The sequence below is a fragment of the Dunckerocampus dactyliophorus genome, chromosome 13, assembly GCF_027744805.1.
Source record: "Dunckerocampus dactyliophorus isolate RoL2022-P2 chromosome 13, RoL_Ddac_1.1, whole genome shotgun sequence".
NCBI classification, from domain to species: domain Eukaryota; kingdom Metazoa; phylum Chordata; class Actinopteri; order Syngnathiformes; family Syngnathidae; genus Dunckerocampus; species Dunckerocampus dactyliophorus.
In genome coordinates this window covers 20,135,337-20,162,729 of record NC_072831.1, presented here as the reverse complement: position 1 = coordinate 20,162,729, position 27,393 = coordinate 20,135,337, and the positions used below count along the sequence as shown (strand labels likewise).

General features: G+C 42.7%; 2 protein-coding genes across 3 annotated transcripts in view; both read left to right on the top strand.

The window, feature by feature from the left end:
• Positions 1-27,393, top strand: part of eipr1 (EARP complex and GARP complex interacting protein 1) — a 71,641-nt gene that overhangs the window by 29,490 nt on the left and 14,758 nt on the right. The window contains exon 7 of the mRNA XM_054796048.1: positions 23,455-23,622. Coding sequence (XP_054652023.1) covers positions 23,455-23,622 — 168 coding nt within the window. The remainder of the gene's footprint in view (positions 1-23,454; positions 23,623-27,393) is intronic.
• LOC129192244 (uncharacterized) lies at positions 12-23,445 on the top strand. 2 transcript variants are annotated; one of them, XR_008573392.1, is made up of 3 exons: positions 12-504; positions 721-7,073; positions 7,290-23,445. XR_008573392.1 is itself a non-coding variant. In XM_054796046.1 (2 exons), exon 2 carries the CDS (start codon positions 947-949, stop codon positions 6,779-6,781), a length of 5,835 nt encoding a protein of 1,944 aa, XP_054652021.1. In that variant the 5' UTR covers positions 12-504; positions 721-946; the 3' UTR covers positions 6,782-23,445. The 2 variants fall into 2 exon arrangements, 1 of the variants encoding a protein (XP_054652021.1); XM_054796046.1 differs by having other exon boundaries at positions 721-23,445.

Here is a 27,393-nt window from a genome sequence, read left to right as displayed (position 1 = left end):
AACAGCCTTTTCATGATCGTAGTCCAGTACTGAATGAAACAGCGGTTGCTGTTACAAACCTATGCGGTCAGAACTCTTTCAAAGAGCTGCCTGGAAAAGCCTGGATTATGCTTCTGCATAGTCACGACGCTGTCCCCTATGACACGGTCTTAATCCTTTTATATACTGTAGCCTTTCATCATGATGTGTAATTCTCTACCGAAATGCTCAGGACGGGGTTTTCCGGAGAGTCAACTCAGTGAGTGTTCAGTCTCCTGAGCAGAGCCTATGTTTTCTTGTGTAATGGCACCCCCTTGTGGACGTATTAAGCAATGGTCCCTATTGTACATACGGGTCATTTTCTCTTTTTTCTCAACATTACGTTAACGTGACTCGTCAGTTGTCTATTCCTATCGCTGCTCTCATTGACTTTTTCTCAGTGAATACTTCCACTCCTGCCCTTCATGTTCGGTTTCCAGTTACACTACCCTGTCTTTCCTTGTTCCTACAGCTAAAGCAACGTCTGTAAGTGCAGTTTGTGTTTTTTCATATTAAGTAGTCTTGTGCAATGGTAGCTGGTGTTCCCCTAGTAGGCTAAGCCAGCTTTCCCTTTGGTATCTTTGCCTATGGAGCTTTAACTTTATTCTTGTTGTTAATTCTACATGCGGCCAACCTTTGTGATTCAAGATTCAAGAGAGTTTTATTGTTCTGTTCTTATTTAAGTTCTGTATTGTATTACAGTTTCACAAAATCCTATAAAGGCTAAAGAAGAAAGACCTGCCTCTTTCATCTCCTTTCGGGAACTGTTTAACTGGTTGGCTAGCAAGGCCTGCACAGTGAAAAGACGGCTACTCAGCTAACGGTGAAGAAGACAGCCCTCCAACTACACCGCCAAGAAGAGCTAAGTGGCTAACCCCCTTATACCCACGTCATATTGACCCTTTGACTACCGATTTATTAAGGCAACATGGAAGGAACTAACACATCTAAAAATGAAGATGGGCAATCTACGAGCTCACATGCATCCCGTTCATCAAGCGGCTCAACAAAAGCTAATCTTGCCGTTGCCATAGCAAAAGCAAAAGCCGAAGCGGCACAGGCTAGAGTAGCTCATTCAAAAAAGGAAATTGAACTGAAAGTTGAGCAGGCTCGCATCCAAGCTACTCTTGATGCACTTAAAGAAGAGAAAGAAATGGACGCAGCCCTAGCAGAGGCAAACACATTGCAAGCAGGGTTAATGGACGTGGCATCAGATTTTGAAAAATTAGAAATATGCAGCGAAGCCAACAGTCAAGTTCTTTCAAACAGACAATATCAACGCACTGCCGCCTATGTGTCAGAGCAATCCAGCTTACACTCAGTGCCACTCAGCATGTGTGAGCTACCATTTGTTATTGACAGAAATAAAGCTGTTGAATCAACAAAATGTAACCCGAAGAACGAGCAAGCTGCCACCTCTACCTGCAATGTGCCTCATTACACATCTCAGGCTCCCTCTCCACAGAAGAGTGGCCCATCATCTCCCATTCAGCAGTTAGTAGATGGAATCTCCTACAAACCCAGCTGCCGGAACACTGATCGGCAGCCACTGACCCACATCCAGCAGTCACCGCATGAGATGCTCCATGAAACTAGACAGAGCAAACCTGAAATCACAAACGATCTTGCCAGATATCTTGCCCGCAGTAGGCTGGTGACCTCGGGGCTCACAACATATGACGAGCAGCCACTAAACTACTGGGCCTGGAAAATCTCTTTCCGAAGTGCAATCATCGACTTGGACCTAACTGAGAGGGAAGAACTAAACCTGCTAAGTAAGTACCTCGGAAAGGAGTCAGCCGAGCAGGTGAAAAGAATAGCAGCAGTAAACGTCAGAAATCCACCCCTTGGACTGGTGATGGCATGGGAACGGCTTGATGAAACGTTCGGCTCACCTGAGGCCGTCGAGCACGCTCTCTTCAGTAAACTAGAAAGCTTCCCTAGAATTACCATGAAGGATCCACAGAAGCTACGGGATCTTGCAGATCTGCTGTCAGAGATGGAAGCCGCGAAACGAGACGGACATCTCCCAGGCCTATCTTACCTGGACACCTCAAGAGGAATTAATCCTATCGTGGAGAAACTCCCACACAACATACAAGAGAAGTGGATATCACTCGGTTCAAAGTACAAGCGTGAACATCAAGTCAGCTTCCCACCCTTTTCTGTGTTTGTAGACCTCATCCGTACGGAGGCAAAAACTCGTACAGACCCCAGCTTCAACTTCAGCCATTACTCTACTGGAGGAAAGAATGCATGGGAGAGATCTCCGAAAACATCCGTGCATGTTCACAAGACTCAAGCTTCCCCAGCAGTAGATGGAGAAGACAACGAAAGTGGTGACCCAAACAAATATTGCCCCATTCACAACAAACCTCATCCTTTGGCGAAATGTAGAGGCTTTAGAGAAAGGAGTTTGGAAGAACGTCAACAGCTTCTAAAGGAACACTCCATCTGCTTCCGATGCTGCTCCTCCACTCAGCACCTTGCCAGGAACTGCTCAGCCGACATAAGGTGCTCAGAATGTGAGAGCATAAACCATGTTGCAGCCCTCCACCCTGGACTCTCTGCCCGGAGGTCTAAAATGTCAACCCCGACTTCAGAGCACTGGGAGGAAGAAGACAAAGTGGATGTACAGGATCACATTTCTAGGCAAGACATCACTTCAGCTTGCACTCAGGTGTGTGGCGAAGGACTCAGCGCGAGAGCATGTGCCAAAATATGCCTTGTCAACGTTTACCCAACTGGACACAGAGAGAAGTCCAGGAAAATGTATGCAGTACTCGACGAACAGAGCAACCGCTCCCTCGTACGCTCTCAGTTTTTTGACCTCTTCAAGGTTTCAGGGTGCTCCTACCCATACACACTAAAAACGTGCGCTGGGCTTAAAGAGACTGCGGGGAGGAGAGCCAAAGGTTACATGGTGGAGTCAATAGATCAAAGTTTGAGCATTCCCCTGCCAACGCTTCTCGAGTGCAACCAACTCCCCAACAACCGCTCTGAGATACCTACTCCAGATGCAGCCTACCACCACACCCACCTGAAGCGGATCGCCAACAAAATACCTCCACTTGATCCGAATGCCAACATACTCCTCTTGCTAGGCAGAGATATATTGAGGGTGCACAAAGTCCGCGACCAGATCAGCGGTCTAGGCAATGCTCCATTCGCCCAAAGGCTGGACCTAGGCTGGGTCATCATTGGTGATGTATGTCTCCGCGGTGCCCACAGACCATCTCAGGTGAGCAGCTACAAGACATGCATCCTAGAGAATGGTCGCACAAGCCATCTGCAGCCATGCACTAACCATATCAGGGTCAAGGAGAAGTTCAGTCACTCATCTACACCGCAATACCGACCCGCACCCACCTCCACACTGTTCAGCAGAAACAGCTTGGGGCAGAACGTCTTTGCACAAACAGCCAATGACCATCACCTCGCACCATCATTAGAAGACATCAGATTCCTCCAGATCATGGACAGTGAGTTCCATCAAGATAGCTCCAACAGCTGGGTGGGGCCCTTACCTTTCCGTTCTCCAAGACCACGGCTGCCTGACAATAGGAAACAAGCACAAGACCGCCTGCTCTCACTCAGACGCACCCTGGAAAAACGTCCTCAGATGAAGGCTCACTTTCTAGAGTTCATGGAGAACCTGTTCAGGAGAGAACATGCGGAGGCCGCACCGCCCCTACGAGACGGACAAGAGCGCTGGTATCTACCGCTCTTTGGAGTATACCATCCCAAAAAGCCTGACAGGATCCGTGTAGTCTTCGACTCAAGTGCACCATGTGAAGGGGTGTCACTCAACGACGTCCTGCTCAAAGGCCCCGACCTTAACAACAGTCTGCTGGGCGTACTCATAAGGTTCAGGAAAGAGCAGGTAGCCATCACTGCAGACATCGAGCACATGTTCCACTGCTTCATTGTGAGGGAAGACCACAGGGACTTTCTCCGCTTCCTATGGTTCAGGAACAATGACCTTAACTCCGACATTGTGGACTACAGAATGAGGGTCCACCTTTTTGGCAACAGCCCGTCCCCGGCCGTGGCTGTGTACGGCCTACGGAGAGCTGCCAAAAAAGCAGAAGCGGACTATGGCAGTGATGCAAGAGAACTGATCGACCGCGAGTTCTACGTGGATGATGCACTCAAGTCCTTCAACACTGAAGAAGAAGCTGTTAGTGTTCTCCGGCGAGCTCAGGAGATGCTTGCGGCCTCCAACCTCAGACTGCACAAAATTGCATCAAATCGCCCTGCTGTCATAGATGCATTCCCCCCAGAGGACCGCAGCAAGGATGTCGGAGACTTGGACCTCTTTGTCGATGACCTACCCGTCCAACGTAGCCTGGGTTTGTCGTGGAATATGTGCACAGACTCCTTCACCTTCCAGATTGCAGAGAGCCAGAAGCCATTTACTCGCAGAGGGGTGTTGTCCACAGTGAACAGTCTCTATGATCCCCTAGGCTTCCTCGCACCTGTCACTGTTCGAGGAAGACTGATACTGAGAGCCCTCACCACTCAAGCAGAAGATTGGGACTCGCCACTTCCAAGAGACATGGAGACTGAGTGGACCAGCTGGAGAGAGTCTCTCCACGACCTAACAAAATTACAGATACCACGCTGCTACACACCCTTCTCCACAGCAGGGGCCCAAACAAGAGAACTCTGTGTCTTTGCAGACGCATCAGTGAAAGCAATAGCAGCTGTAGCCTACATTAGGGTGACAAACAAAGATGAACAAACTGCGGTTGGCTTCGTGTTCGGCAAGACAAAGCTGGCTCCACAGCCCGATCTTACTATTCCCAGGCTCGAACTGTGTGCCGCTGTACTCGCAGTAGAGATAGCCGAGATGATAGTCGCAGAGATGGACGAGACATTTGACGACATAACATACTATACTGATAGCAAAGTTGTACTAGGGTACATCCACAACCAATCAAGGAGGTTCTATGTCTATGTCCACAATAGAGTCCAGCGAATCCTCCAGTCACCATGCTCTGGCCAGTGGAAGTATGTTCACACTGACCTCAACCCAGCCGATATTGGATCGAGATCTGTGACTCCAGCTGTCCTGAACAGCACGATATGGTTCACAGGACCCACTTTTCTACAAAATACTCCAGCGCACTCATCTGAACTACAACAGACTTTTGACCTAATCGATCCCGCGTCCGACTCGGAGATACGTCCCCAAGTGACCACAAGTCTCACCTGTGCCACTGGAAATGCGATCAACCCGCTACGCTTTGAACGCTTCTCTGAGTTCAACAACCTTGTCACCGCAGTAGCACACTTGATCCATGTGGCTCGGTCTTTCTCCCACTCCATCCAAGGCAAGTGCCAGGGCTGGCACTTCTGTCGCCCAACGGAGGAAGAGTTGTCTAGGGCGAAGGTGTGCATCTTGAAGAGTGTCCAGAATAACTGCTATGAAGAAGAGCTCGAGTGTGTGTATTCGGGACTTAACATCCCATCGTCCAGCAATCTAAAGAAGCTTCACCCTGTGATAGACCCAAACGGACTTTTGAGGGTCGGAGGCCGTATACGGCAGTCAGGCCTGAGCACTGACGAGACTCAACCCATCATCATCCCTGGGCGCAATCACCTGGCAACCCTGCTGGTGCGCCACTATCACAAAGTTGTGAAACATCAAGGAAGACACTTCACCGAAGGAGCTGTCCGAGCTGCTGGATTTTGGCTAGTCGGGGGAAGACGCTGCATCACCAGCATACTTTTCAAGTGTGTCATCTGTAGAAGGTTACGAGGAAACACAGAACTTCAACAAATGGCGAACTTACCAGCTGAACGTCTGCAGGTAGCACCTCCCTTCACCTATGTCGGCGTTGACATCTTCGGACCATGGGACGTCATCTCACGACGCACAAGAGGGGGACTTTCCAACTCCAAAAGATGGGCTGTAATGTTTTCATGCATGTCTTCAAGGGCAGTACATATTGAAGTGATCGAGGCCATGAGTTCCAGCAGCTTCATCAACGCCTTGCGGAGGTTCTTCGCTGTTAGGGGCCCCGTCAAACAAATACGGTCTGACCGTGGGACCAATTTCGTCGGTGCCTCTCGAGAACTGAATATGGACAAACCAATTCAGAGCGCCGATGCAGTAGAGAAATTCCTCAGCACCCAGAGCTGCTCCTGGGTCTTCAATACTCCCCACGCGTCTCACACGGGTGGCGCATGGGAGCGCATGATTGGCATCGCCCGCCGCATTCTAGACTTCATGCTGCTTGAACAGAAGAAATCTCAGCTTACCCATGAAGTCCTCACCACCCTCATGGCGGAGGTCATGGCAGTCATGAATGCAAGACCCCTCATCCCAGTGTCATCAGATCCCGAATATCCCCTCATCCTCACACCAGCAATGCTTTTGACCCAAAAAACAGGCTCCACTCCTCCTCCCCCTTGCAATCTTGAGGAAGCAGATCTTTTCAAAGAAGAGTGGAAGCAAGTGCAGAGCCTGGCCGACACCTTTTGGAACAGGTGGAAGTGCGAATACCTCAAAACGTTGCAGCTTCGCAACAAATGGCAAGACAAAAGGCCTAATATTCATGAAGGTGATGTCATCCTCCTGAAGGACAATCAGGCAAAGAGGAACGAATGGCCTGTGGGCATTGTCACTAAGACTTTTCCAGGAGAAGATGGATTGGTCCGGAAAGTCGAGGTAGCGGTCGTCAAAGATGGAATCAGAAAGACTTTCTTTCGACCTGTCGTCAACCTGGTGCTGCTTCTTTCCACAAAGACTGTTTAGTGTGGGATCTCTAAAGACCCCATGCGGGGAGTGTTCAGTCTCCTGAGCAGAGCCTATGTTTTCTTGTGTAATGGCACCCCCTTGTGGACGTATTAAGCAATGGTCCCTATTGTACATACGGGTCATTTTCTCTTTTTTCTCAACATTACGTTAACGTGACTCGTCAGTTGTCTATTCCTATCGCTGCTCTCATTGACTTTTTCTCAGTGAATACTTCCACTCCTGCCCTTCATGTTCGGTTTCCAGTTACACTACCCTGTCTTTCCTTGTTCCTACAGCTAAAGCAACGTCTGTAAGTGCAGTTTGTGTTTTTTCATATTAAGTAGTCTTGTGCAATGGTAGCTGGTGTTCCCCTAGTAGGCTAAGCCAGCTTTCCCTTTGGTATCTTTGCCTATGGAGCTTTAACTTTATTCTTGTTGTTAATTCTACATGCGGCCAACCTTTGTGATTCAAGATTCAAGAGAGTTTTATTGTTCTGTTCTTATTTAAGTTCTGTATTGTATTACAGTTTCACAAAATCCTATAAAGGCTAAAGAAGAAAGACCTGCCTCTTTCATCTCCTTTCGGGAACTGTTTAACTGGTTGGCTAGCAAGGCCTGCACAGTGAGCAACCACATCTCTCGTCGACCATTTAGCTTGGTAGTTTCCTTTGTCGCAAGCGGACAGTGACAAATAAGGAGATGGGATTGTCTCTTTTATTGCAAATGTTTATCAGAGGAGAAGGTGTTCACAAAGAACAAGTTGTATACACACAGGAAATAATGTAATAAAGGACGACCAATCACAGCCTGTACGGATGTTCGATTGTTTTGGAGATGCACATCAAGCTACACAGGAGGGTTTGGATGGGGAAGGAGCGAGCTGGTGTACGTTGTACGCGTGTACGTTGCAAGCGCATAAACGTCATCAGCTCCCTATAAAGGGAACAGAATCCGACTAACTCCACACTGTTTTTGATTGGATCTGGATAAATCAAGGCCGGCGGAAGTGATAGATAGCGAAGTGAATGTAAACAATAATAAAACATGCATTTTGCTGTATGAAAGAAGTAGCAACAGGCTCCAGTGTACCTGCGACCATAGCGAGGACAAGCTGTACAGAAAATGGATGGATGGAAGAAGTAGTAACACCACAACTGGTGTCATTATAAAGAATGGGAAATGTAAAACAACTGGACTGAAGCAGGGAAGTAATTTGAAAGAAACAAACATCTACATCTAGCAAAAACACAGTGCCTACATAGCCAAGAGAGCAAATAACCTAGGGAAGCGTGAGAAAATCCAACATACTTTTCAGGACATTGAATCGATCGCATCTGGACTGTCCCAGTTCTGTTCAGGTTCTAAGACAACCTGAACACTCCAGTTACGATCGATTAAATACCCTGAGAATTCAATGACCTGGTTGAGTGAGAATATTCACGGGCATCCAACATACTTGGACCACTATCTGTAAAATATTTGTCAAGTTAAACGGTGGACCGGAAGGAGGAGTATTTAGTATTTGCCATCAAAAATATATCAAGTAACTGGACATGTATAATGTACGGTATATTACTGAATGCAATAATCAATATTAATTAATAATTTTAATATATATTATATACAAGTTATTTATTATATTATAAAATTATATATATACTTAAAATAAACAATGAAAATATTCTATACAGTTTTGTAATATAAAATGATATGCTGTAGTACCGTAATATTAAAGATCAAAAGTCAACATACAAGTAGCATATAGAATGACGTGGTCTGATAAAACTCATTTTTATCCAAACTATATGGAAAGACACTACCATACAAAGGATTCCTCAACAAGGGGATCTGGAATTGACATGTAGAAGTGGCAGAATTAAATCAGCACCACTTCTTCCTACTCCTTTTTGGGCGTGTCAAATTGCGCAATATGTTATTATATTATGTTCCTCATTACGCATTTGTTAAGTACATTAAAAAATAAACAAAATCATTTCAACTATTTTTTGGTCGTATACCTAAACAGCCTGATATTTTTCAGCCTGATACTGGCTGCATTAAATGTGACAGAATGATCTCGCATAAGACTCTGGTTAGTTTGACTGTCAGAGCTTAGCATACTGTACCTGTGTACTGTACATGTTTTTAGAAGGTATCACATTGCCGCACAAACGTGCAGACAATCTGACTCATCCTGCTGAATTAAAATATTACTTATTCGTTTTGCCACAACATTCTTTATCCACATCATCCCTGTCATCTTCTGTTTGATTGATTTTTTTTTAATCCCTAAGAAACTACATTTTAGAGTAAGAAATCCGACCTCATTGCTTTTTTTTGTGCTGACCCAATTCAGGATCAATTAATTCCTGTCTTGTGGTTTTCTTTCCCGTTTTATTTGCTCTCTGCAGTGATGAAGTGCTTGGCTTTTGAGCACTAATGCTCCTGTTTGACATGGAGCACATGTACTACCACACATTAACCTTGTAACTGTAGGTTATCAGTAACACATCTTGCAACCTCTAGCTTATTGTGTGTGTGTGTGTGTGTGTGTGTGTGTGCATGCAAGTGTTGTGCTTGTTTCAGTACCCTGTGTTGGTGAGATACGTGATGATGTGTTAGGTCAGCACATGTGTACGTGTGGGGGCTCTGGTAGAGGAATAATAATCATCTTGCTATCGATCACCATGCTAACAGCAAAGTGCAGATGAGATTGAGAGGAGTGGTGGTGAAGGAGAGATAGACGAGGAGAGAATATATTTACAAGATGTGTATCGCAGCACCTAATCGGATGGATGAAAAATTGCTATCACTCCACCTTGTAATAAATTAAAGACTTCATGCACACTTAATTTGGGCTGTCCTCCTCCCGCCGTGTTTTTTGAAAGATGCAACAGTGCCGATTTGGCCGTGAGGACAAAGGGATGGGGGATGGATTTCTAATAGCAGAGGCCTGCGGAACGAAAACCACGGTCTCATCTTTAAAGATCATAATGTGTGGCACTCTTATTTCAGAGGGCAAATAAAGCCAAGAGAAGGACAGTTTGAGTACAGAGGTCATTTTATGGAGGGAAATCTGTGTATTTTTATCCAATCAAACAAAAAAAACAGTTTGCAAGCAAAAAACAGTTTTGCCAGTAAAAAAAAAATAAAAAAGAGTTGCAAACAAAAAGAATGGATTTGCAAGCAAAAAAATGCAACCGAAAACAAGTTTTGCAATTAAAAAAAACTATGTACAAGCAAAAAAACTGATTTGCAAACAAAAATAATGTATTTGCAAGCAAAAAAGAGCTTATATTTGCGTATCCGCAACATTTGTTTGCAACTCTCAACCTTTTGATGCAAATCTCATTTTTGGATTTGCAAATCTCATTTGCGGGTTTACGAATCGCATTCAATGTTGTGGGCAAGAGCCTCTTATGGGTGACGTTACAAGCCTTTTTATTGGTCAGTCTCGCTGGCTGACACCTTCCGCCCTCAGTAGTACGGCTGGTTGACTGACCTTTCAACACGGAGGTGCTACATGGAGAGGAAAGAGCGACTTTAAAATGTGAGTAAAGCTTTTTTTACTCCTGAGAACATTTGACGCCAGATATGTAAAGCTTAGTGTGACGTTTAAAACGTCAATTTTTTGCTAAAATACGACACCTCGACTATTCTGATGTTGATCACCACCGTGCACCTCCATGGGGGGCTTGTCCAGGCAGCTTCATTTATGGAGCTTTTTCAGTCCCAAGTATTTTTTTCAAGTTGTTGGACCTGGTGAATATGACTTATGTATGTCTTATTAATAGTACTACAATGGGATTGTAATGTGGATGTTTCCAGTTGGCACGGATTGCAGGGGCAACGTTTTGAGTGTGACAGACTACAATAAGACCTCCTGCTGCGGAAATTGTAAATAAAATTGAAATGGGCAAATATATAGCTCCTCCTGTCCATTCTTAATGGTTACGTATAAGTGAAGGTGAAACAACTATATGTGACTGTGGAATAGTTTACTGTTTGGAATATCATCGAGTGCCTTTCATTGTCATACACATACATTGGTGCGAAGTGTTTGCACCCTTCCTGATTTCTTTTTTTTTTTTTTTTTTTTTGCATGTTTGCCACACTTAAATGTTTCAGATCAGCAAACAAATTAAAATATTAGTCAATGACAACACAACTGAAAACAAAATGCAGTTTTTAAATTCAACTATATTACTAAGAGAGAAAAACAATCCAAACCCACACTTTGGACGCGGCTGGTTTACAGTGTTGCTCTTTAGGAAAGTGCGAGTGCAACAGTAAGAGTTTGAACAGCTGATGATTTTTTTTTGTTTTAGTAAAGTTCCTTACCTGAAGTGCTGCATTAATAGCGTTCTCATCTCTACTGAACAATGGCAGCACACTGCAGTCATCTTATGCTCTCATCTTTGTCCGTTTACAGAGGTGAAGTGTTCAAAAACAGCTGCACTGCGCTTCGAGGTCGGGGCCAGGAGGTGGAGGGGTTAGTGGGCATCCTAGCTGAGGAGATCCACCCGGTCTGAGCCGCCTCCGCGCATCGCTGACAGACAGGCGGGGCCGCGCCGCTGTTGTCGCTGATAGTCTCCGCTTTCATGCCGAATGCCTCACCTTTTTGTCTGATTTTAAGCAAACTGTCCCAAACTGTACAGTGTGGAAATGGGACATTACATCACAGGGTGGGCTTTTCGCCAGTCTGGACAGACATACACACACACACACACACACACACACACACACACACACAGTGCAAAATGCATAGCAAAACCGCAGTCCATGAGAGCAGATTGTACCGGGCAGGGTGGAACGCAGGGTCCGGTATTTTACCATGCACTGTCGCATCCATAGCGTTGAATGCCATCAATATTCTTAAGATATATTTTTTCATGCTGTCATTGCAAATGGCCGTTTGTCATCAAGTATTCTACCGAGCTTTGAGTGAAACAGACAGTGAGCAAGGCCATGCTCGGGATAAATTCACATTAGTTTCCTCGTTTGAAAGTACAAGCTCTATTCCTCTGTCCTAAAAATGCTCAAACATGATTGCAGTCATCGACTTTAGTTATCTAAGATCTGTGGTCTGCACCCTGTACTCCAGACACTTACTGTAGTACTTGAAAAAAAGACCATAATTCTTCCAATTAAACATACATGGATTCTCTTCTAGTTTGTACTGATGTAATATGCAACATTATGTTAATTATGGAATACCCCACTCATGTATGGGGGACAGAAGGTGGTGTGGAAATTTAAACACATTTTAAAGTTCTTTCCCAGTTCTTTTGAATAGAAATTATGCAAAGCTCAAAACTCCTTGATCGTTTTCCTCCTGTTCAGTGACCTCAGGTCAGACACCTGTTTCACTCAGACCACCACCTCCCTGCCCCGAATGCTTAATGCGCACTGGACTGTTAGTCTTGGTCTTAGTCTGTCAAGGTAATTTGTTCTGTGTACAACTTGACATTATGTGACTAAATATAACGTACAGTACACAGAATATTTAGCAAAAGGCAAGCTCCTGTTGAAGACATATGCAACTCCACCTTGTCTCAGTGTGTTTACGTGTTAGGAGCCCACAGTAGACAATAGCCGGCTAAATATAGAGCGACACAGTCCTTATTGGCTAAGGGGGAACCCGCCTATTGCGTTCTGCGTCCTGATTGGCTGGAGACCATTGTCAATCAATCTGCTTTGTGCCGTCGCAAGCTAACTGGGTGAGCTGCTTGCTAATTGCCAATAAACAATAGAAGAAGAAGAAGCTAACCGGCGACAGGAGCAATATCTTTTAATAAGGATACAAAAACACTACAGCCGAACGGTGCCAGGACGAAGCACTGTCACACGTGATCACTTCATAATTTATTGTGTCCAACCTTGTAGATTGATCATTAAAGTTCAAACGAAATTTGAACTTTGGGGGTGTTTAAAATGTGAGAAAATGTTAATGCCTTTCTGAGAAAAGTGTATAAAGTGTATTGTAAGGGGCTTTACAGCCTTAAAACATACATAATAACTGTAAACAAATAAAGTTGGCTACTTTGCGGATTTCACTTATTACAGACTATGTTGGGAACCTAACGAGGGGATATTGTTTGGTAGATGCTTGGCCTGCAGCCATACTATACACCGCAGGGTGCATCTTGAAAAGCGGTGCAGCGCTGCAGTGAAGCAGGAGCTCACTGCACCTCCCCTGGAAGTAGAAGACTGCATTAAAACTCTTCCAGACAAACAAAGCATCCTCCAGTCCATAATGCGCATCACCAACCAAACCATACTTTACACTCCTCTTGTTCTCTCCATCTGACAGTACTTCCACATGTCTGCATGATGGCATACCCATTCATGTTAAACCATCGTGCAAAATCTTTTCTTCATAATATATTATTTGCATATTCAAATATAGTAGCATTATGCAAAAAGGTTTCCTATCAGGACTATCACATTTCCTACTCAAAAGGGAGACCATTATGCAAAACCTAATCGCTGTTTTTGAAATGGCATTCCATAAGTTACAGCTGATTTGAGAATGACCTTTTGAACCTTGCTGCAGTCAAATCAATTACATGTAACCTTTTCATATGCTTCATATGCCGCCAGTCCTCTCGACTCCATTAGACATTATATTTTTACTTAAAAAAAAAATGTATTTATGACCTCACACAGTACACTGAATACAAATGGAAAGTAAGTTTAACTTAGAAGACATTGGTAGTGTAGTGGTTCACCTTTTGTGCAACCCGCCTCTTTTCAGTTCCCACTCAATGCAGAATTCTTCAGGACGTGACATGCACTTAAACATTGTACATCACGTTGCGGCAATGCAGACCGTAAGGGCAGCGCTTGGTTGGCTTTCGCTCGTTTCAGCAGAGAATTGAGCGTCACATGCTCAGCCCTGACGCAATAGGTTAGAAGGGACGGCGTGAGTACACCGAAATGTAAACCAAGCTTTAGCCGCACCGTGACAAAGAAATGTGTTTTTTTCATGCTCATATGTGCTGGACCTGACAGGCTAAATAAAAATTCAAACAATGTCTTGCCAATATTATTCAGAAGATAAAAACCACAAATCCAATTAATCCACCTTGTAAACAATAGATTTTACATTTACCTGTGTTGTTTTCATCAAACTCTATACTACTAGTCAACTTTCCCTACGTTTTTTTTGTTTTGGGTTTTTTTTTTCAGACCCAGAAAGAATAATCCAATTCTACAGCAAATTAGTAAACGTATAATTCTAACCATCCAACAAAAAAGGAATCAGCTGAAACTGTAAACCTGTAAAAAGGAAATGCAAGGAGGTTTTTTTCGACGTGAATCAAAAACCGTGCTCACCAAGGTTTATCCATCATTGCATGAAAACACGTTGACTTAAATACGTGTGTGGACAGCGTTGCTATTTTACAATAACTGTGGCGTTATCACTTCTCAATCAAATCTATTGTATGTGCTCTGCAAATAGATCGATAGCCATGGTATCAGTCCCACAGTATCATAAACACCATTACATACGAGTGCAGTATCCAGACTAAAAGGTACATAAAAAAAACACAACGCAGCACTGGAATAGTTCATTTTATTTTATAATCATGAGAATATTATGTGTTTTGGGTAATATTAATTATGACAAACATCAAGCTGTCAATGAATAATTCTATAGGGTTTAAGTTGACAAGAGACCGAGCTAATAAGTCCTCAGTGCTTCGTTACTTGCTTTTCTTTGGACAATTTATCAAAAAATAAGACAGTTCTTGGTTGCATATGTCATCAATAGCAATATTTATTTACCACGGCCTTTATTAGCATGTTGGTTAGCATGTTGGCCACACAGTCAGGAGATCGGGAAGACCCATGTACGAATCTCCTGTGAGGAATTTGCATGTTCTCCGGGTACTCTGGTTTCCTCCCACATTCTAAAAACGTGCATGTTATGTTGTCTCCATGTGCCCTGTGATTGGCTGGTGTCCGGTCCAGGGTGTGCCCTGCCTCCCACCCAAAGTCAGCTGGGATAGGCTCCAGGATACCCTAGTGAGGATAAGCGGCATAGAAAATGGATGGATGGATAGGATGGACGGATAAAATGTGGTATCAATTAGGAAAAAATGTAGAAGCATGCTCACGAAAAATGGCAACATGTGCCTTGATAGCTGACCTTTTTGTGTTTGTTTGTTTTGCCTCGGTTTGCCGTACCCCATTCATAGCGATGACAGCGGACATGCTGTCACTGTGTCCTCCAAATTTCATACTTTTGCCAGTATTTCCACCTCCATTTCCATGAAAGTCCTGCTTCTTCGTCCTCGTCGTCTTCCCATCAGCTGTGGTTCCAAATGACAGGGCCAGCGTAACAATGCAACCAGGGCTCTGTAAATATGGACGCCAAATTCATGAGTCACTTTGCACTGGCTATGGTGAAGTGGAGGCGTGGAAAGGGCGTAACTTGAGGCGGAGTTGCGTACGCATACGTCGACTCAAGGTGGAATTTATGAACCACAAATTGCGTGAATGTGTGCATACACCACTTTTTAGAACTGAATATTGTTTTCTGTACGCACCTTTTGGGTTTGTGGCGTACAGAGAATATACTCAAAATTCCACGCTAATTTTTGTAGATGAGATCCCTGATCTGAGACAACACCACCTGGTGGAAACATCAAGATCCATTAGAGTATCAAAACAGTGGGCAAAAACCAAATGCACATTCATACTCATCCATAATGAATTATCCATACCAAATCATTATTATGTATAGGATTATTATTTATAAATCACATTGTATATATTATAACATCATTATATAAATATAGGCTCCAGCATACCCCCGCAACCATAGTGAGGAAAAGCAGCATAGAAAATGAATGGATTATTATATAAATATATATTTTATGATAAATACCAAATCAATATCACTGGATCTCAATGTTTTTTTGTTTTTTTTTAAAGGAAGTGACTTCAGAAAGTAATGCGGAGAATCGCCTACTGGAGAAACCGCAAGCAGTGCACGAGTCATTTCCCCTTAGTGGCAGATGTCTGAGTGAACATGGACTCTTCTTTTGCAATCGTGACATACACGTACAGCAGAGAGAAGGAAAGCTGTTTAAAACGAGGAACGTAAAACCCAACAGTCAATCATCGAGGTGATCTATCACTCCACTTGGCCGCTGTCTATCTCCTGTCAGGAAGTTTCATATTCAGTCAAACATCCTAAAACCCTGTGGGATTAACAATCCTTCTGGGTGTGTTTTGGGCTCTTGATTATTTTCCATACATCCAACGGATTGTTCTCCATCTCTCTGCGTTAGTATACCCATCTATCCGTCATCATAATTCCCTCCTACCGCCTCACGCGCTCTCCTTCGCTCCCTCCGTAGCTTCCATCCTTTCATTCTTGTCTGCCAGCCCAATCTCAAAGCTGAGCTTTAATTTTCAACTGCAATGAAATGATTCTCTCCTCTTTCGATTTTTCTTTTCCCTTCTTCCCATCCTTCCACACAGCAGTTGTCATAGAAACAGAGACTGTGTGTGTGTGTGTGTGTGTCTATGTGACTGCGTTCTAGTCAATCCCCTCAGCAGAGAGGGCTAGACTAAGCCAAGAAGAGGGTGTGTGTGCACCAGGTAGTCCTTCTGAATTTGTTTACACAGTCACATGGTGGGAACAATGGGGACTGTTCTTTCCCATGAGACGGTAAAAATAAGTCACAACATTTGACTGATGAAAGTTTTAATGTGAGTTTAGGTACTTAAGGGCAGGGTCTCCAAATAAGCAATGCCCGTCATTGTAATCTGATTTTATGGAAACTCAGCTACAGCATGTAAGTGTTTGCTTCTGTACCCGTATTTACACAGAACAGTATGCATGCGTCTGTCCCCAGTTTCATGTTGTTATCTGCTTGTGCCTATCAGTGTGTGTAATAGGTCTCCAGTTCCCCCATCAACCCCCATCACACACACTCAGCCTTGCTGGCTGAATGACATTAGATTGAGTGTGTTTGGTGGCTTAGGCAGGACACAACTATAATCCCCCACACTCATACAAACACACACTCGCGCACATATAAAAAGTCACAGGTCTCTTCACTATTAACCGGAGCCATGGGAGTGGTGGATGTGTGAGCATGCTGCTTTGTGTTCATGTGTGTGTAGTGAGAATTGCTTAGTGACACTGGAGAGGGAAAAGGCGAACCTAACCCAATTTCCTGCTCCATTTCCTTTTCACATGGCAGGGCCGTCCCATTCCACGCTGGAACGGGTTAAACACTAGCCACCCTTGAGCCCCGGGTCACGGCTTTTACACAGGAGAGAGCAGAAGCCCTGTGAATAAATCATGCCTTAGCTTCCAAATTAAACATTAAATTGTTATTTTGAGTAAAACCGAAGTTTCAAGACAGCTCAAATTCAGGGTTGCATTTTGACGAAGGTATTGGATATTCAGAATGGGGCAAAATCACCTTACATTTAGTGTAACTGTAAAGTTTCAAAAGTATGACGGAGGATATACCGTATTTTATATAACAGGGGTGCAACAATACAGAAGTCAAAGTTTGATTTGGTTCGATACTTTAGTGCGGCCTGTGTAAAAAAAAATGTATTGCCCCGCAGCACATTCTAAAACTACAGTTACTAAAAAAGAAAACAACAGGACAAAAAGAGAAAAAGGGCGTATGGAGAAAAAGTATACATGTTGATGCTAAGCTGACAAAGCTAATCAACTTCCTAGCATGTAGGATTGGTATTAGCATTTTTGGAGAAAATTAAAAATATCAACATGGCCCCCCACATTCTTTAATTGTTTAGAGCATGCGGCCCGTGGTGGAAAAAGTTTGATGTCACAGTTGGGCATTTTTTTCGATACAAAAAAAGACACATTTTCATGCTTTTTACTTGTTTCAACACAGTACAGTTTATGAATTAAATGTATCTGGTGCAGCTAAATCTGCGTCATTTTCTGCTCTGCTTACTTAGAAATAGTATGTAATTAATATGTGTGAAAATAAACATGTAAAATAATTAATAAAAACATAATTCACAGCTCAGATCAACTTGGCAATAAAGATAATTGCGCATAATTCATCAATAGTTTTGTTGATAGATTCAGTAGTATTTCAGTCAAACCACGTAGCATTCATTTTTTCCACAGTTCATGTGCACATCCAGTTTGCTGTTAAACATTACATAAAATGAGCAACAGCCATTATCGAAATGACAATACAGTGTAACGCGGGGGTTAGGTTCCAAAAAATACCAGTGTTAAGTGTTTACAGGTTGTGTTTTTTCATTTATTATACTGTATATGCTTTTCTTTGTTTACAGTGCATGTTGTTTTGTTTACAGGATATGTTTTTCCGCTTATTATATATGTTTTAAGGCTGTAAAACCACTCACCACACACTTTATACACTTTTCTCAGACATGAGAAAATGTATATGTTGCGCATATAGAGGTCCTTGAAAGTGCGGATCACGCCTTGATCCATGGGCTGAATCAGGCATGTAGTGTTTCCAAAATAAGCCTGTCTCATCCATATTAAAAACTTCAGGCTTATATTCCTCTTCCTTAATGGTTGTTTTAAATTTGTTCACATATGCCTCTGCCCCGGCATCCGCAGAGGTGGCCTCTTCGTGGTGTTGTTGCGGACAGTTAAAGCCCTTTTTGCATCCTTGTTAAAATGTATTGCTACTGTCACCCTTATGTTATTTTCCTCCTTCTTTATGGTACAAACCAGAGATTAATTTATTCCGTAATGGCGCCCTACAGCTGCCTAAATTCTACCTTCCATCAGCATGTCCAGAATTCAACTTTTTTTGCATCTTCCTCTACCTTTTGGGTGCAACTGCAGCTGCCTTTGTCGGTGCAGAGCGTTTACTCGACATTGTGGGTTTTGTCGGGGACAAAACTACAGCACTAAAGAGCCACACTGCTAGCGATCGAACAATTATGTAAATGAGGCAACCGGAACGTATTCTGTACTGTACAGGACACATGGGATGGAGGAGATTGATTGACGGTCTACAGTCCCTTAGCCAATCGGGACGCGGAAGACGATGCAGGTTCTCCCTAAGCGAATCAGGACGCAGAACACAATGCGTTCATACGCTGTGAAAAAAAAAAGAAGCATGCTACACTGTAAAAAAATGCACACACAAAAAATCTGTGTACTAGCGAGGCCGCGAAAGTTCAACGGCGTTACAGCGAGGGAACGCTGTACAGCCGAAGTTAAGGCAACACATAAAAAATGTAAGCCGTAAAAATATTTTAAATTCATCAGAAATTACTAGCAACAATAACAAGTAGGGGGGAAAAAAACACATTTCCATAATGTAATGGGATGTAAATTATGAAGATGAAAAAATGCAGTTTTGCATGCCGCTTGAGACATGGGATTCCAGCTTTGCCGCGGGGGAGCAACAGCGAATCGAGAGGGGACTATGATGTCAGCTGACTGATGTCATATGGCATTTGTGACTTTGGTTACAGTATCATTCGATTCATAGTGGTATTGAATCGAGACCACAGTATCGAACGGTTTGGTGCAGATACATGTATCGTTGCACCCCAATATAAATATATTGCCCTCAAGTGCTTGACTTACAGATATTTTTATATAAAATATTGGACTTCTTTTAATACTTAAAAAACCAACATATTTCTGTGGTTGGTTAATTAATTTGATGAATACAGTATGCCCCAACCATAACAGCTTTACTCAACTGCTCTACAATCATGACAAAATGTCGTGTTTTCAGTGCAGTATTTCCTTGGCAAATACATTGGTGGTGTGCGACTTTGTTTGGTTTGTGCGTAACAGTGGAGGCTTGAGTATGTACTGGGAGTTTGTGCAGGTGCACGGGTGCTCATGTTGCTGGTACAATAAAACAGCACAGTGGGAATGGAATTCTCCTGTTCAATTCTCACGTGAACATGTGGCATCCAAAGAAAGAACATAAGCTACCAGCACATTGTCATCCATTCAGCTATTTGTTCTGTTAAAAACATTGATTATTGGCTCGTGTCTGCATGATTTTGCTTTCGACTAAAATGATTGCTAAAAATATGTTTGATTTCTGTACACCATCTTGGTTATTGTACAGCCAAACAGCGCGCCTAACAAACTAGTCTGTGGAATCAAGTGCCCAAACAAAATATCCTCGGATAAGCAGAGGAAGATGGATGGATGGAATGTGTTAGTTTAAAATTAAAGAGCACATTTTGAGAAACCTTTGCATAAATAATGCTGAATCCTCATATCTTCCTTTTTCCAAATCCAGCATACAGCAATGACTGATTATTGACAACCTCATTATGGTGCGAGATGAAAACGTTACAACATTCGATTACCAATCTGTATAATAATTTCTGCCACTCCATATTTGAGAACATGTATTATGTGTTCTTAGTAGGGGCGCCATGAGAAACCCAACTCACGAGACGAGACAATACACGAGATCGATGTCCATGAGTACGAAACGAGATTTTAACATTCATTTTAAGAAAAGTACAATGAACAAATATGACTGGACAAGCAAACTTTATTGAAGCAATTCACAAAACAATGCAGGTGCATTTTGAAATGATAATTGGCCCACAAATTGACGATAAATAATATTGTCTACATTTTTGAGACCAAATAAACCACTGGTTATGATAATATATAATAATAATATATCATAATACTGCAATGCAATATTTCCTTTAATATGTCATCTTTCACCTTGTAAAGTTGCGTAATTGCCATTTGTGACATGTATTTTCGTCTGTCAAACTTAAAGAGAAATCTTAGACCAAATCTTAGGCCATTTTAGGTTTTTCGAGTTACATTATGCCTATTTGCTCTATTTTTACACTTTTGCTGTTTTTTTTGTGTATTTTATTTCTGCAATGAGCCACGTTCCACAGATGGCCCCTGGGCCACACTTTGGACACCCATGCGTATATGGCAAGCAAAACTGACTTGGTTTTGTCAGGAAGACGAGTCTTTCCGAGGCGACGGAGGAATGTGTCCAAGCTTTGCCTTCTTGGTTCTGCAGCTGCAAGTGTTTGGGCTGCACTATGGAGGGCTTTATGCAGCTTCCAGACCGGCATCAAACTGGCATTGCACAACGGTACTTATGTACAATCTGAGGTGCACACGGTGGATCCTTCATGCAAGAAACTCTTCCTGACTCACTTTTAATGTGCACCCCTACTCGCTAAATGTAGCGACCACGTCGCTAAATTGTCAACACGAATCTCTTCTACGTATGAGGTGTGTTATGAAGTGAAACCGGTGATTGCTGGAGCTTGTAAAATTGGCGCTCAGACAATTGTAAACGACCATAAATAGAACTGCTCTGTGATTATAGGTTGAGACAATTCCGAACATCTACAGCGAACATCTACGTGGGTTGATTTGATCAATTTTAAGTAACTCTGACATTTGTTCAACTTTGATGGAAAAAAAACAGCCATGCGTCACTCACTGACCCTGACCCTGGCAAGACCAAGGCAGGTTGGATTGCAAGGTGTGTTTAAAGCACTTAATGTGCGGTTCCAATAATGCCTTGCAAACAGCTTATCCTGTATTATCATTCATACTGTAGTAGCGATGCCACAGTTCACACTCCGAGTGGCTTCTGGCTACCCCGTTCTCGCGATACATCTTCTTTCCAAACGAATAATCTCGTCACATTTTAATCTCACAGCTCTAGTCCTTAGTCTTTCAATATTGAGTTCATCTCTTTTTTTGTGTCACCCCTGTGCACCACTGCTTTCAAACGACACGTAACATCTATTGGGTTATCCATGGACAGAATATTGCAAAATCAACTTCTCTATGCTAGTGTCTCAGTTTTGAATACATTGAATGTTCAGCGCAAGCAGTAGAAATCCTGACAACTCGAACAACTCCTGTTTGGAAGTCAAAACACATTGCATGATCTACTGAGAAAAGCTAAGGAACAAGCATGATGTTTTGACAGGGATCATACGCCTTATTTATAGATATGTATGGCATAATCCATATCTTGCGTAATAAGGTATTGTGCTGTACATTCATTGTACCCTTGACTTGTTATTTTCTGTCAAGTTCCATGTGCACTCCTCATCTGATGACAGGGACTGCACACACAGTCACACAAAGGCCTCTAGCTGTCTTGACCTAATTGAAGCCCAGCAGTTTGCCCAGGGTCATTCGCTATACCTTCCTTATTTTAATGAGATTTTTAATTAGCATGTTAATTGCCTAATGTGATCAGAGGGGTGACTAGCTAGCTGGCTAGCTGCTGTTGGCATCCAGCTGGGCCATAACACTTGAGGCTTTCCACTCTGGTGAACAAAACTCAGCCAAGATGAGCTTTATTAGGTGGGCCTGGAGAGTAAATGGTTTTCAAGATATAAAGTTTGTTTTGTTGTTGTGCTTTTTTTGTTTTTTTCTTGTGCAGAATATAGAGAGAGTGTGAATATCGTTTGTTGATATTATGACCCACACTGAATATACAGTACTGCTGAGAATGTAACCTAACATTAATTAATCTAACATAAATTAGTTGCAAGTGACTTCATATCTCTTATTACTGTGTTTCCGTTTAATGAAAAACCAGATACAACCCACATGTGCACATGCCCACAACACAAAAGTAAACAGTAATAAATAAGCAATACAATAATTAAGCATAACACATCGTTTAATTGGTCTGGACTGAAGTAGATCTATGTACAGTTAATGTTTACTTCGCTGGCTGTTGTCTGATATTGTTAGCATATTTAATGCTCTGCTACCATATTGTATTAATTGGTGTATGCTTACGCTGTTGTTTGTTTACACACATGTGCGTATACTGTGCGTCATTGATCGGTGCCTTTCAATGACGTCAATCTCACTGTGACAGGGTTGATCCAATCTGTCTATGGTTTCATCCTACTTGGGGATATCCACTGTTTGCCAAATTTAGAGGCTAATCAGATCTGAGGCACTTCGATTCAGTGTGTGACCTCAGCAAAAAAAGTAAATTGTGTCATTTGAACTACGTCCAGCCTAAAACGGCTGCAAGGGAACAAAGTGGTTTTCATCAGAAGTATTTTATTGTTTGATAAACAGGATATAGCAGGAAATTACAGACAGTATATGCTGTACAGTAATGCAATACCTGGTGGACATCAACTGAGGATTGTATGACTAAAACTGTGATTACCATGTAATGAGTGTATTTCAAATGTCACACCTAGTAGTAGTTGTAGTTTAGTAGTGTACATGCTGAAATACACATAATTGACACAGGAACATGTGTAGCAGATGAAAGTGGGTGAATCTGACCAGAAAGATGGAAGAAGAATGCAGAGCGTCTCTCTTCTGTTGTCGTTTCATTGCATTAACTTACGGTTAGCAGCAGCTCAAAGCCTTTATAATAGACCACTGCTGGTGGCTGCTTTTTATTGGAACTGGCCTTGGCTGACAGACACATAGGATGCTTTGATTTAGCTCAGGAATGTTCTTGCTTGTATATCTGGACCTTGTGAATCATTCTTTCTCTCGTTATTTTTCATTCAAACCCACTATTTTATTTGTCTCTGTCTTTCACTCATAATTTATCTTCCTAGGTGTTCCCTCTCGTCCTTTCATGCTGAATCTTCCCCCACGCATTCTTACTCATCTGTTTTCCCAGCCAGATTTCTCGTCCCATTTCTCATCTTTCTCCCTTAACTCTGTCTGTCTTTCAGTCAGATTTACTGTATAGAGAACGCTCATGGCCAGCTGGTGCGAGACCTTGACTTCAACCCAAATCGACAGTACTATCTGGCCAGCTGTGGAGACGACTGCAAGGTTAAGTTCTGGGATGTCCGTAACATTCAGGAGCCCATCAAAACCCTGGAGGAGCATTCACATTGGTGGGTAGACGTGCGTGTGTGTGTATGTGTGAGATGGTATTGTCCTCGACCAAGAGGACTTGAGTTCATGTTATGTCAATAAGCATCTAGATAGATCCCAGTGAAGCGTTTCCTTCTCTTATAACAAACACTTTTGAAAGACCGTACCAATAATGTGCTGATATTCAGCTTTTAAGTCAACATAATTGGGGGGAGTCACTGTTTTTTGGGGGGGGGAGTTTGAACCTGTCCTGTTCGGTAGCTCATGCAGTATGGGTTGACTGTAAGTTTATTTTGCCTGACCAGATTCACTTCACTGTACAACACGTGAGTCTGGTCTACACCTCCTCTTCAGGTTGTATTGCAGCTTTATTGTTATTAAAGTCACCGAACAGCAAATGGTTTAAAAGGGGACAGACAAAGAAGAAACAGAGAAAACAACAATAGGCAACATCGGTCACATTGTTGACTGGAATTTGAATCTGGATGGGCGACATTGGGGATGGGTAGGAAGAGAGAGGGGAGTGAAATGCAACAACACAAAGTGAGGACGTTTGTGTAGTGCTAATTCAGTCAGCTAGGGTGCAGGAGTGCAGGAATAGCTTGTATCTGGTTATAGAACCTGCTTGGAGAACCTGGTGATGGACACGGTGACAGACGAGGGTGAAACAACCACTGTTAAAGGCTGTTGGAAGAGCCTTTTGTGTTTTCATTTTGAGTCACTTGCACCTGTTGCATGTAACAGTTATTTATAGTTATACTAACTAGTATTGGGAAGGATTGTTCAGAACTTGGTTATTTTAACCATTTTAACCCCAAACCACCGGTTACATTCTTACCCCGCCGTTAGCTAAGCGACCGTTAAATATGCGTTGTTCAAAACATGGTTAGTCACGTCATTAGTTCAGGGCACCGTCAAAGTGAACCGTGTGGTTGACGTCATTGGTCAGCGCCAATATATCCCACAATTCCTCATTTAGTTCACTTAGGGTTTAGCAAAAAAATGGAAAATATTATTCATTAAGGGCCGCACGGTGGTCTAGTGGTTAGTATGTTGGCCACACAGTCACAGTCAGGAGTTCGGGAAGACCTGGGTTCGAATCTCCGTTGGGCATTTCAGCTGGGATAGGCTCCAGCATGCCCCCGCGACCCTAATGAGGAGAAGCGGTATAGAAAATGGATGGATGGATCTTATTCATTAAAATAAACAATATTTAACATAGTTTCCAGCTTTACAGCAAAATCAACCTCGGGCCCTACGCTGGAACTACTTAACCAGCCTTCAAAGTAAGACCCCAGACGCGCTTAACTTAAAAAGGTTCAAATTGTATTCTGCAACAAATGAAGCTAACAAACGTTTTACGAATTACAACAAGCGAGCAATTCATGAACGACACAATTAAAAATTTAAAGTCTAGGCAGTTAAAAGCATGTTTTTCTGTCTTGCAAATATAAATAATTTGTCATGTGCTGAAAAGCTGCGATGTACAGTAAAGCGTGAAGTTATGCATAACCCAGACATCAGCAATGCGCGTAAGGAGATATGACAGTATGGTATCATGAAGGCAGCGTTTGCCGTGAACTCCATCTCGAGAGTTAACCACACTGTTAAAATGTTAGCGGTGGTTCTGTTCACTTTAGCGTCAAGTGAACAGGCGGTTAAAGTTAACAGAGTTTTGGACAACAAGATAACGGTGCCGTTAAAGTTAACGGTCGGTTAAGTTTGCTTAACCAGTGGTTAAAAAAAAATAACCGAGTTTTGAACAGCCCGGCCAATGTCTACTTTAACAAGACTAGCTGAATAGGTGTTGCACGGGCCAAGGGAAAAACACTTTTTCATATTGGCTCCCAGTTTTGAGTTGAAATATCCCACCAAACACTGTTCCAGAGTGAAAATACTGTATCAAGTAACTAGAGTAGAACCCTGGTTAGCATACACTCCGGGTAGCGTATTTTTTGGTTTACGCCAAACATTTTTTCCACGGCTCAAGTACGTTTCCTGATTAGCGTACAATATGGAACGTCATGTCGTTTTATTATTACGCTGCGTGAGTCCAACTGTGTTCGGAACGTATTTTTAGCACAAAACATTGTTAGCAGCCCGTTAGCATGCTCCAAACTGGGAACCGGAACCAGAAGTCATTGTCTCCCGTCTACAAGTTCTTTGTCTGTTAGTCTGCCTAAATTAAGCATTTTCAGGCATAAAAATGGCTAAATGAAGGAAAATACAAATATAAGGCATCCAGAAGACGCATTGAAAGCCGTAATATGTAGCATTCTACACTGGTCACTAGGTGTCAGAAATGTTACATTGATGAGACAGCAGCTACTGCAAGGGACTACGCTTTCCAGAAAACGTTCCCAGTGCTAACGTGTGAGTTTATATTATGCCTTATTTATGTCTAATATGTCTTATTTCCTGTTACTATATTGAGTAATATGAGTGTAAAGGTGACTATGGGGTGTTATGTCATGTCTAGAGTTAAAACCCGTATTTAGAAGGTCATAAACAGGTTTTCTATGCTCTACCTATGAAAATATTCTATTTATAAAGAAGGAATCTTTCTTTGCGGCAATGTACTTATCACGGTCGGGTCTGGAACCACCTAACTGCAAGAAACAAGGGATTACTATATTTGTAATGCAATCACCATTGGTGCCGGCCAGCAGACACGAATGTTTGATTCATTGAAACAGCTTACAAACACCAGGTTAATTGTTAATTACTCTGTTAATACAAAGGAAAATTTGTAAAAAGTATTTCCCTTTTATTTAAAGGGAAGTATTCAAGACTTTAAAAGCTATAAAACAATGTGAGTTATCGTTGTTTTTTTTAGAATATAGAAATGCGCTAACTTCACTGCTGAAAACAATGAAAACTCCTCTGCGCCATTGTTGATTGGTGTCTGATTTTAATAATGGCTTTATCTCCTAAATAATTGAATGCCCTAAGTACTTCTGGTGCAATAAAATGTAGTTATACCCTAATTACATTTTAAATAGGCAGTTACTCCTTTTGACTGTGAAGGTTTAACAACAGCGGTCCTCCTAATGCACCACAGTTCTGCTTCAGCGTCTCTTCTGCTCAGTGAAGCTGCAGGCAATGCCAAGAGCTGAACACGGTGTACTGCAGCAGTGTGTGTGCATATGTGTGCGTGCGTGTGTGTGTGTCGGTGTGCGTGAGAGAGACAGAGACAGCGAGAGAGAGAGAGACGCCCTCTCCTGTGTGAGCCCAATAGATGTGTGTCTGGGAACCAAACTGGGCTACTCTTGCAGGACACCACTCCGTACGTGATGAAGGCATATGCAAAACACACACATACTCAAAGGGGTTGCATCTCCAAAAGAAAGATAAGCTCGGCTGACATACTCACAGCTGTAGATGGCCGCAGATGGCATCTATTCTGATGGAGGCGATAGGCATGCGCCTCGTATGCGTGATCTACCAACCAATATTTATTTTCTCACACACTATCTTTCTGCAACCATCTCCATACTGTATGTATTAGTATCCATCAAGTACATGTATGTTTGTGTAAGTGTGCTGTTTGCACATTCTCATTTTAGGGACCACAAACAGGACATGACATCTGGGCTTCTACAGGTATTCGAGACTACTTTTTTTTTTTTTTTTTTTACCAAGGAAGCAGATTAGTGGAGCGCAGGGAACAGAATGGCTGTGGGTGATTTTATGTCAACTGTCTGGATATCCCTCAATCCCTCCCTGCGACGTTACTCATGGAACTGCACTCCGAGCTGCGCCCTGGCTCGCAGATAGAGCAAGTGTGGCAC